Raw genomic sequence first — 11939 nt, forward strand, 5'->3', positions numbered from 1 at the left:
GAGCAGTTAAATCTTCTGTTTATTCAGCAATGGCTATAGGGATTTTCCGGGTTTCTTCTGCAAGGCATACTTGGAGCTTCAGCGCGAGAGCGCCCTCTGGCCTTCGGATGGAGATTTACTACTGTTCACAGAACCGTGCTTCACTGAAAGATATGCATGACAATCGCAACTTCTGCCTAATCACGATTTATCGCCTTTGCGATTTAATTTCGATTAATCGTGCAGCCCTATATAAAATAATGTAATATATCAAGGATTCTAAAATAAAAACAATGTAGAATAAACTATTTTTCTTCCAAAGTTCTTTTTGTTATGCAGTGGAATAAATACTACTGCGACACTTTTTGTTATTTTTGCATTAAGATTATGGGAATTTTGTGTGAATGAAAATATCACAATGCAAAAATCTTAAAAATCCTTAAAATATTTCAATATAATGTTCTCTATGGAGTTTCTCCCAAGTATTGGCTACACTATTTGTTCTAACAGTCATTGTCAGCAGCATTGGTAATTCAGTGGGTTAGTTTAAAGCGAACCAAAGTTTCACATGCACACAGTTTTGGTCATAGAGGGAGCAGAGGAGGAGTATATGTGAAAACTAGTGTTTGGTTCTGAATTTACAGAGGAGCGGGTGCGTCCAGAAGAGCGCCGGAGAAACGAACTTTACCGGCAATATTATGAAGAGCTGCAGAGGCGCTATGATGCTGAGAGACCAGTGGACTGTTCCGTCATAGTCGTCAACAAGCTGCAAAAGTGAGTCCTGTGACTATGTTCTTGAAGTGATTAAAACATCAATTGTTTTATTGGAGAGCCTGTTACACTTTCTGCTCTGCGGTTGTGTGCAGGGAATATGCCGAGACGGTGGGCAGGAAGGTTCGGGATCTGGGTATGGTGGTGGATCTCATCTTCCTGAATACAGAAGTGTCATTGACTCAAGCTCTGGAGGATGTGAGTCGGGCTCGTACGCCTTTTGCCATCATCATCACCCAGCAGCACCAAGTACACCGTTCCTGTACAGTCAACATCCTCTTTGGGACTCCGCAAGGTGTGTGTCCTTCCACAAAAGAGTTGATAATATAAGCCAGTTCACCTGCTCATCAGCTTTAAGCTGGGAAAATCCAATGCAATTAAACACCACAACTACTCAAAACCAGCCCAGTGTTGATATGAGATTGCAGTACAATATTTCAGATGTTCGCACAGCACTATATAAGTTATAATCTACATTTTGGATGACCATAGCATACTCTTGTTGCAGAGCACAGGAACATGCCCATGCAGGATGCCATGGTGCTGGTGGCCCACAACTTTGACTCCTTTAAAGTTGAACACCGTGCTAAAGAAAGGGACGAGTTGGCGAGGAAGGCGGCCAAGATGGCAGATGAGGTGTTGATGAGGGAACCTGACAGAGAAGGTCACCCTGCCTCCCTTCTGACCCACATCACGCTGCTGTCCGAGGGCAGGTAGGTCAACAAATGCTAGCATTCAAATGTTTGTGGTCTGTAAGATTTTTTTTTTTTGGTAAATCTGCTAAATATGATAAATTGATCATAAATACATTAAAATGCTTTTTAAAATGTTGATGAGCGGTGCGGCATGTAAAAGTTGAAATTCTTTAACTTGACGCGGCATTTTAAATACGCTGCAGAAAACATGAGACGCGAGCCCAACGGTCATACACGTCCATCTAGCGTGTGTTTAGACAACAATGGAAAAGTAGCACAGTGGAATGGAAAAACGCATTCTGTATAAACAGACCCTTACACCAGTTTTCAGTGTCACATGATCCTTCGGAAATCATTCTATGCTGATTTGCTGCTTTTTATGGCTACAAAGTTCAAAAGAACAGTATTTATTTGAAATGGAAATCTTTTGTAACATTATAAATGCCTTTATTGTCACTTCTGATCAATTTAATGCAGCCTTGCTAAATAAAAGCATAACAAAAATGACTAACTTTGGACTGTTAAATTTTTTTTTTTTGTAATGCGTTTCTGTTTACTTAATAGCTGGAAAATATTTTTATTGGTGTTCACTTAAGATTACATGCCATTTGTTTGAATTTCTGTTCATACAAATATGGATTTTTTTTTTTTTACTTGTCTTCAGTAGCATTTTTTTTGCTGCATTATTGAAATTGCCATTGAAACTCAGGACATTTTACTGGTGTTAAGTGTCAAATATAATGGATCATCTTTGCATCTCTCAGGTTTATGTCTTCAGATGAGTTGGCCAGGCTAATTGACTATCTGAGAGACAAACGTGATCGTCTTGTCCGAGGCAGTACTGACACGGGTAACTCCATAAGACATTTTAAACTCAATGGTGTATTACGCTTTACACCTCAAGGCTTACCCTTCACTGTTTTTATTCTCTCTAGTTGCACACCCTCCACCAGCGACCCACGAGCCCTCTCAGCCCACACAGCCTCTATCCGCTCCAGCTCAGCCCGCATACACCAGCCTGCCCCTTCATTCCACCCACCTGACCCCTGCGTCCGCCCCCACCGCCACCAACCAACAGCAGGAGCTCCAGGCTAAGATCCTCAGCATCTTCAACAGTGGCAGCGGCACGTCTTCAGTGTCCAGCCCCACTCCGGCGCCCCAAATGCAGGGTTACTCTTCCAGCCTCGGCCCTCATACTGCCGGACTCCAGTCTTCTCACGCCGCCCCCGTTGCCACCGGCATGCCCAAAATCGCTGCCGTCCAGCCGCAGAGCAGCATGATGAACCCTCGACCTGCCTTGAGGCCTCCTGGCGCTCGTATGGCCGGGCCGACAGGCGCCCCGAGACCGGCAGTCACCACAGGCACTGGCATCAACTTTGACAACCCCAGCGTGCAGAAAGCCTTGGATACGCTCATCCAGAGCGGACCCATTAACCACTTGGTGAATATGGGATCTGGTGCGGGTCAAGGGATCCGGTCAGCACAGGGAATGGGCCAAAGCATGGATCCATCCCCCATGTCCCATTATTCCCGCCATTACTGAAATGAATAGATCTGATACGAATCGAGAAGTCGGCATTGCTCTGAATTATCATAAATTATTATTTTTTTGCTCCTGTGTAATTTGTGATAAAAAAAAAAAAAAGAGTTTTCTGTGAAGTCATAGTTTTACGGTTTATTTAGTTTTTTACTCGTCTAACCTTTACAGAGCATGATTGATTGTTTAATGCATCAATAAATTAGATAATTTCTGTTGTTTTATATGGAATTGGTGCATTGTATATACCAGCCAACTTCTGACTTAATAAATTCACTTTTAGATAAAGAATTTTTTGTCTCTTGAATTTGTTTCTCCAGAATAGTTGTGTCCTACCTATTAAGGCTGAAATAAACAGATTTTCTCTTAATTTGCAGTCTGGATGCAAAGTTGTGGAAAGTCAAAGCCAGTCTAGAGATTTTGGGCAGTTGAAGGTGACCTCTCACAGAAAGTCATGTAGTGTATGATGGGCACAGATTGTTTTTTTTTTTTAAACTTCAAGACTGAATTTTAGACAGGTTTGATATTTTGAACTGATTTTAAAACGGATTTTAAATTGTCATGCATCTACTGCATTCTTAGAATAAAGCTTTATGGGCATTGATGGTTCTATGATGAACTTTTAACCCACTCATCTGTAAATTCAGAACCAAACACTTAGCAAACCCCACCATTGGAAAATTTGTATGCAAACTTTCTCTGCACTCCTAAAAATAAAGGTTCTTTATTGGCATTGATGGTTCCATAAAAAACATTTAACGTCCATGGAATCTTTCAATTCCACAAAAGGTTCTTTATAGTGGGTGAAGGTTCTTAAGATTATTAAAATGTTCTTCACACTAAGGAAAAAAATGGTGAACTGTTAATAAAAGGTGCTTTGAGAAACCAAAAATGGTTTTTCTATTGTATTGCTGTGAAAACCTCTGTTTTTAGTTTTTATTTTTAAGTGTAGCAACAAGGCGCATGTTGTTGAGTGTTCAGAACAACTTAAGTTCTTTAGTAACGAGTTTTTCTTTGCAGCATTTTTCTAATTTGCAGGTGTATGATGCTTAGTGTTTTAAAATCTGTTCAGATTTGAAGTAGTGTATTCCAGCCTTAATTGATGGGATCAAGCATGTTCTTCCATGTCAATAAGTTTTTGCTTAGTATTTATGCTGCAGAAATAGCATGCCACACTGTGTGCATGCAATACCCAAGACAACATGCTATATTTTTCCTAAATTTATCATATAAAGCAGAGCACGCTGCGCTGTAAACCAAGCTCTCAGTGAAATATCAATTGCTCCAAAATCCTGCTCCACGTGACCTTATATTAAATGGCTGTGATTGATTGGCATTGTGCACCATTTTAATTTTTAGTGCAGACAATTTTTTGTTGTTGTTGCTGGTTATGCCTGGTTTACACTAAACGCCAAATTCAACCTTGTTGTTTAAAGGTAACCAAAAACTGGCAATATTAATTAAAACACTATTACTAGAATGTGAATCTGTTTTAACAAATATAAACAGTATTTCACAGAGGAAGTATTTCTCAACACTTACCGTCTCTGCTCCAAAATCCAGCCACAAATGCTCTTTAGGAAGGCCAGAGGACTTCTGTGAACACTTTCCTGAGACATCTTGAATCGATTGACTTTGCACCAATAAACAAAGAAAATTAAAAAAAGAATTGACTTTGAGAAATGTTTAAGATTCCCCAACATGAGAGGGAACTGGGTTCAAGATGGTTAACTAGTCAACAGTGAGGTTTACTTGTTAGTCTAGACGTTTGTTTGGATATTTTCAGTAATTCCAGTGCTTTAGCTTACAGTTTTCACAGTAAAACCTCCTCAGAAAAGTAATTAAATCACAGCAGTTCAAGTCTTTGAGTCTCTAGTAATGAGCTGATGATATTATTCAGGTGTGTACTATAAAAGGCATCCAAAATGTGGTGCGTTGAAGAATCTCAGGACCAGGATTTTGAATTTGAAAATCTTGCTTGGAATAAAGACTCGATCATATAATCCGTAATAAAATGGTATTCGTTTATTGCATTTTGTGCTGACAAATCTATAAAATGGAATGGGAGTTTTGCAGAAGCCATAGAGATAAAGCATTTGAAATGTAAGATAAAACTACATTATTTTCTTTATGTACCATGAAACACAATAGATAATACTCATTATTTATCTTTTTAAAATATTCAGCTTACACTGACACAAAAAATAAACACCTCAACACTAACTAGTTCTGCTATATTTACAGGACCCACATCCGCCCTTGCCTGTGGTCCCAGATCTGCTGTGTGTACGTCACTGTACACACACACACACACACACACACACACAACTGAAAAACACACAGGAACACACTACATGGCAATATGACCATAAAACCATATGACCAGAAAAAGAAAATTGCTTTTTCTCCACTGCATTCCCTTTCAAATGTTCATACAAAATGTTTTCATTTCAAATGAATCAAAAACAAGCCTGAGGGATTCAGTCATTTTCCATGTAAAACTTATGTTCTGATCTAGAATTAACTGTACTGTCGTTTGCAAACCGTGAAATCAGTGAATTGCCCAAAGCGAGCTATTCAATAAATCACATTTTTGCCTTTCAGAGAAGCAAAGCCAAGACTAAGTGGGATTTTTGTTTGTACATTTTCCTTATAGTTGTCTCGGATTGTTAACTTCAGCCATATCCAATTTGCAGTTGTGCTGTAATAAGCAATAATCCATGCAATCTGCTTTTCTAATCAAATTAGTAGGGATTTTTTAAGAAAATAAAATTGGGCATATGCATTTTCAGGCAATCAAATGATATGTGAGCAACACTAACATTTTATATTTTAGTGAATATTTTTAGTCCTTTCAGCTTAATTTGAGTGTTTGAAATTGGCTCTAGAATTAAAAATGAGATTTGTTTTTTTTAATAATATTAATAATGATTAAATATATATATATAAAACAACAACTTTTTTTTGTTAACACATAGCTGCCAAATTGTGTATTTAAGGCATGTGTACAAACTGGTGTAAATTATTTTACTGCTAAACAAAACAAACCCTCAAGTTTCTTTTTAATTCATTCAGAATGAGTTTGCAGTAGACTAAACGCATACCCAGGTTAACATAAATAACTTTGGTAATCAGTTCTTCTTTAAATATATTACCTCAGTGATAACTGTAGTAAAAGCAAAATGGTCTTTGTCTTGGCTATAAACTACCTATAGTAAAAATAGACCCCTTTAACCAATCAATATCCATTCACACTAAGATAGTTGATCCAAAGAAACCGTTGTGCACAACAAGAACACCAAACATCTGGTAAAAATAACACATTTACAATTAAATAACTAAAATAAACGGGCGTGATCGTAATACTGTATATCACAAAACATTTAAATATTTATATTTATATATATATTTATATATCAGCTTGTTCAGGATAATGTGCATGCGTTGAACAGGACAACGGACCACCAAAGTTACTGGAATGTCAAGAAAAGGTGTCCTCAGAGGTAAATGTCATGGGAGTAAACTCTCAAAAATAAAGGTTTGACAGTCTAATGCCTTTTTAAACTATATTCAGGTGCTTAAAAAAAAACCTAGAAACCAAAACCAATCTGATCTGAAGAACCTGTAGAAAACATCAAGAACTTTTTCATACAGCGAGAACCTAAAATGCAGCAAGCAACCTTTAATTTCCGAGAGTGTAGGATTAATAAAATGAAGTGAGATTCCCATTTTTTTTTTTTTTGGAGAACATCCAATGGCGCGGGTCAGAACCAAGAACAGACTGTTATTCAGAGCCCTTTTTTGTTTCCGAGATGTGTCGAACGCCTCGATATTCCTTGGCGAAGGAATACACAATTTCTTTTTTTGCTACACACAAGCCAGTTATTCATCGTGAGATATTGAAGAAAGGAAAAAGATTGTGAATGTGTCCACTGTCAGTTTGAATAGAGCCAAGCCCAGCAGTGGAAGCGCTTGTTTATAGTCTTTTTATACGGTGATCACATCGAAACAGTGCTTGTAGGTTCGGAATGACATAGGGAGTGAAAAGTGGGAGGAATGGAGATGTTACCACATCAACTCAGTGATTCATATTAGAAATATATCTTCTTTTTCTTTTTTTTTTTTACATCTACGTATACTCTTTTCGTCATTAATTACAAGAAATGCTAGAAATTCATGCCAAATAAACAGCAAACACACATTTTTTGTTTTGTTTTACAGCATAATAAAATCAATCTTCAGGTAGTATGTTACCGCAGCAAACAAAACTGTCCGGTCTGCGATAACTTGGCCGAACGGCCGATGCAGTACACACTCTCGCCGCTAGAGGCATCAGCGCTGAAATGGATCTGGCATGCTCATGATTCTGGCAACTCAATCGTCACTGTCACCATGGACGTAAATAACGTTAACTCGTATAAAGTGCATTTCTATCTCAGCCACCATAGAACAGATGTGACGCACACTCTAGCATACGAAGCGTGCCGATGAACTCTACGAGAAGCAGACTTGTGTGCGAACTAGCAACTAAAATTACACCATACGTACCGTTTCCCATGGAAATCAATATTGCACGTTACCGTTGAAAACAAAAAAATTTGTTTTTCCGGTGTGTACTAAAAGCATCCTAACAAACACATCAGGGAACAACGACCCTGTAGCTACAGTGTCTCGAGAGCGATATTATGTACAAAACCCAAAACAACAACACACAGTATCCCGCTAATCTAAGTTTACACGTAAGAACATCTTGCCGTTGAGTCGCGACAACAATCTGAAAAAGCTGCCTTGACATTCGATAACTTGGCCGAACGGCCGATGCAGTACACACTCTCGCCGCTAGAGGCATCAGCGCTGAAATGGATCTGGCATGCTCATGATTCTGGCAACTCAATCGTCACTGTCACCATGGACGTAAATAACGTTAACTCGTATAAAGTGCATTTCTATCTCAGCCACCATAGAACAGATGTGACGCACACTCTAGCATACGAAGCGTGCCGATGAACTCTACGAGAAGCAGACTTGTGTGCGAACTAGCAACTAAAATTACACCATACGTACCGTTTCCCATGGAAATCAATATTGCACGTTACCGTTGAAAACAAAAAAATTTGTTTTTCCGGTGTGTACTAAAAGCATCCTAACAAACACATCAGGGAACAACGACCCTGTAGCTACAGTGTCTCGAGAGCGATATTATGTACAAAACCCAAAACAACAACACACAGTATCCCGCTAATCTAAGTTTACACGTAAGAACATCTTGCCGTTGAGTCGCGACAACAATCTGAAAAAGCTGCCTTGACATTTTTCCAGGAACTGCTCTTTTCACATTACGAAAATCACATTTTTCCAACACACACCATGCAAACGAAGCATATTGTAAGTGGTTTGTTAAAAACATCGTTGAGTGAACTAATTGTCGAAACGTCATCAGAGGCTCAGTCTACGTAGGCAGTATTATGTTAAAAAATACGTCGCGTTTCGACGCACGGTTTGCGTTTTATTTAGATTCAGTGAACGTTGTCGTCACTTTAAGTTATCACTTTTAACAGAAAATAAACTAAATAAAACATGATAAAGCTGATTACATAAGGCTGAAGTCGTTTTCGATGCAAACGCCAGAACTGATTTGCAATCTTAGCGTCAGCCCCTCCCCTCGTAAATATAACTTTAAATATTTAATCTTTCGCATTATGTACACGCACAATCCATATCTATTCATACACTAGCAGCAGCATTCATCTTATGAGAGGTTTTCCCATGTTTAAACATAAAATAATCTGTAATAAACTACTGTATATACTTTCTTACCAGTGAGATTGAAGTTATATTTATTTATTTATATATATTTATCTATATATTTGTGTTTATATATATATATAAATGTATATATGCAGTTGTTGGTATTTCTGCTAAAAAAAAGACTGTATAAAATATCCTATATCTCTACAAAAATAAATAATGCAATGAATATATGATTTCCCAATTTCACATAACCTACATTATGCTCTCAAAAATAGAATCACTTTCTGATCTACTTATTTTATGATCAAAACATCGTTTTGCAAACAATCTTGGGTTAATTTTGCATCTGAAATCTCATTTTGTGATTTGGCTAATGCGTTACAGTCGCGCTGCATAGAGTTCAGATTTCCATAATGCTTTATAACAACTCAATCTAATGCTGCGTTCACGTCACGTCAGAATTACCGTAATTACCAAACGACAACCGAGAGTCTATTCTGAGCTGTTTATGGACCCAGAAATGATTAGTAGCTATAGTGACGCCCAAAATGGATCCATATGCGGCTTTGTTGATAATGACAGCAATCTACTTTTTTTTTTAAATCATACAAATTCACTTCTTGCAACAGCACAGTAACAGAAAATCACATCTCAAAGAAAGCGTGCAAGTTGAACTGTAGCTTAAACTGTTGAAGCCGCTGCGATTTCGGATGCTTTTATATAAAGTCGAGCAATTAAATAATTCCAACTTTGATATGAAGTTAAAGAAATCAACTTTCAAAGTCAGAAACTCTGAGGTGAGTGCAGCATTTGCGTTTAAAGTGACATTGTTACCAATATTAGTTTCTATTGACAATTCACATTTTCTTTCACATGGCACAAGTGAAATCAAAGTTTGGCAATACAATCAGATACCATAATGCTCTGTATATAGCTCTGTGACATTTCTGGTGTAATATAATATAGATTTTGTCTATGATATAGCTAATTCATACAGATTTGTCTGTAACTGCAACATAGAGGTTTTCTTTATAGCAAAATGGGAAAAAAGAAAGAAATGGGCAACTTCCATTTGCTCAAGGATGCAACTCACTCATGCAAACACACACACACACACACACACACACACAAACACACATTCATTTAATGAATCCACATACTCATTAAATCATTTGTTACACAGTGGCTGTCAGTGCAGGTTGAGTGCTTGTTGGGGAGGGGAGGTTTGGTACCGTAGTACACTTCAAGCCGCCATAGTGAAGCCTGTAGCCACCCAAAACACCCTGACCCTGTAAGACAACAGCGTTTCTTCACCAGAATCTTCAGTTATTTCACAATAAAAATACTACACTGATATTTAATAATGCCTTATACACTATTTACACTACTACAGAGTGGCTGAGTACTTTTTTTCATTTTTTTTTTCAAGCTTGTTCTTTCGCTAATTACAGTGTCGGTTGCACCGATAGACTCTCACTCGCTGCTTTGCTGTCAAACAGCAAGTCGCACACCCTGCCAGCCTTGTTTTTTGGCACATATTGTGACTGTATTTGGCAGGGGGATAGCTAGCAACGAATAAAAACATGGAGGAGGTTGATGAGACAAAACAAACACACAACAACAGATCTCTGTGCAGAGGAACCCGCTTAAAGTCAACGTGAAATGCCATTCGCAAACCATTTTGCTTCCATAATGCAAGCATTCATGGCAAAAAATGCACACGAGATTTGATTGGGTGTTGAAAAATAAGAGTTGAGCTATTTTCATATTTTGATTAAACAAACTTTTTTCTTCGGAATAACACGCACCGATCATTGACTAAAGTAAATAGGTCCAAGTTTCATTTCACATCGACTTTAAACTTCACATTTCACAGTTCACATTATAGTATTACCTCATTATTAATTCACATTTGACCAATCTGCAGACCGAAAGGACCGAGTTCAAACCATGAAGATCTTTTCCCAAGGTTGTCAGTCTTTACCAGAGCAGAAGTATTTCACAGCATCTCTGGTGTAGTTTTGAACGCCGATTCCTTGACTTTGCACATTCTTTTTTGGATCCTCTTCCTCAAAACAAATAAATAAAAACAAATCAAGCCCAACCCACCCGCTTCTCCTGATTGGGTGAGAGTGGTGATTGACAGATGATGTAGGAAAGCTACAGCAGGCGGGGCATTGAACAAATACCCACTGACATCAACAGTGCACTTCATTGAACAGTGAAGTGTGGATCACGTCCATCATGAACGAGAGTAACGCCAAGAACGATGTTTGGCCAGTGAGAGCTTGGTAGACCAGTAGAACGGGATTTTCTGTTGGACAAATGAAGCTGGTTGATTGAAGGGAATTCTGGGATATTGCTTGGGCCACACTGGGGAAGGAGGGCAAATGGGATGGGATGACGTCGACTAGTTTCTTAAGAGTAGATGGTGATGACCTCACGACCTCCACCACGCACGAGGAGGACCCGGTTGAGACCTTCGGTTAAAACCTCCATGAATTCCATGTCTGATTGATAGAGTCAAGGAAATGAGAGCTGTAAAAGATATGAAACAGACATACAGACGCGTACTACTCACACTACTTTTGCAGTATGTACTATATGGTGAACAGTATGTCAAAATTTGGTGTCAGTAAGTGTGTCATACATGCCAAGGCTGCATTTGTTTGACCAAAAAATACAGTAAAAACAGTAATATTGTGAAATATTAAAATTTCAAATAGCTTGTTTCTGTTTGAATATACTGTAAAATGTAATTTATTACTCTGAGTCAAATCTGAATTTTCAACATCATTACTCCAGTCTTCAGTGTCGCATGATCCTTCAGAAATCATTCTATCATGCTGATTTGCTGCATGTAAGAAACATATTATTAGTATTGAAGTATTATTACATATTATCAGTGCTATTATTATTAGTGTTGAAAACATTGTGCTGCTTAAAGTCATATGATGCGATTTCAAGTTTTCCTTTCTCTTTGGAGTGTTACAAGCTCTTGGTGCATAAAGAAGATCTGTAAAGTTGCAAAGACTAAAGTCTCAAATCCAAAAAGATATTCTTTATAAAAGTTAAGAGTCAGCCACGCCTACCTAAAACGGCTCGTTCTAACACGCCCCCACACTGTAAACCCGAACAGTACTACTAACTTATAAAGATTAAGAACACTGCAATTAAAGTCTGTTAAATCGTTGATGCAACTTATA

The 11939-nt window shown here is 38.1% G+C and overlaps 2 protein-coding genes across 6 annotated transcripts in view; one reads left to right on the top strand and one right to left on the bottom strand.

The window, feature by feature from the left end:
• The window catches only part of LOC107740257 (nuclear receptor coactivator 5-like), a 9186-nt gene extending 6018 nt beyond the window's left edge, over positions 1 to 3168 (top strand). For all 5 annotated transcript variants that reach the window (XM_016552619.1, XM_016552621.1, XM_016552622.1 and 2 more), the window contains 5 exons: positions 624 to 753; positions 846 to 1045; positions 1259 to 1463; positions 2210 to 2295; positions 2381 to 3168. In XM_016552619.1, coding sequence (XP_016408105.1) covers positions 624 to 753; positions 846 to 1045; positions 1259 to 1463; positions 2210 to 2295; positions 2381 to 2988 — 1229 coding nt within the window. In that variant the 3' untranslated portion in view covers positions 2989 to 3168. The remainder of the gene's footprint in view (positions 1 to 623; positions 754 to 845; positions 1046 to 1258; positions 1464 to 2209; positions 2296 to 2380) is intronic.
• A 6633-nt stretch (positions 3169 to 9801) lies between these two features.
• LOC107740262 (solute carrier family 12 member 5-like) overlaps positions 9802 to 11939 on the bottom strand; it is a 167184-nt gene continuing 165046 nt past the window's right edge. The window contains exon 29 of the mRNA XM_016552631.1: positions 9802 to 11243. Within this exon, the coding sequence (XP_016408117.1) occupies positions 11152 to 11243 (92 nt within the window). The 3' untranslated portion in view covers positions 9802 to 11151. The remainder of the gene's footprint in view (positions 11244 to 11939) is intronic.

The sequence above is a fragment of the Sinocyclocheilus rhinocerous genome, unplaced genomic scaffold (genome assembly GCF_001515625.1).
Source record: "Sinocyclocheilus rhinocerous isolate Xijiao unplaced genomic scaffold, SAMN03320098_v1.1 scaffold795, whole genome shotgun sequence".
NCBI lineage: Eukaryota > Metazoa > Chordata > Actinopteri > Cypriniformes > Cyprinidae > Sinocyclocheilus > Sinocyclocheilus rhinocerous.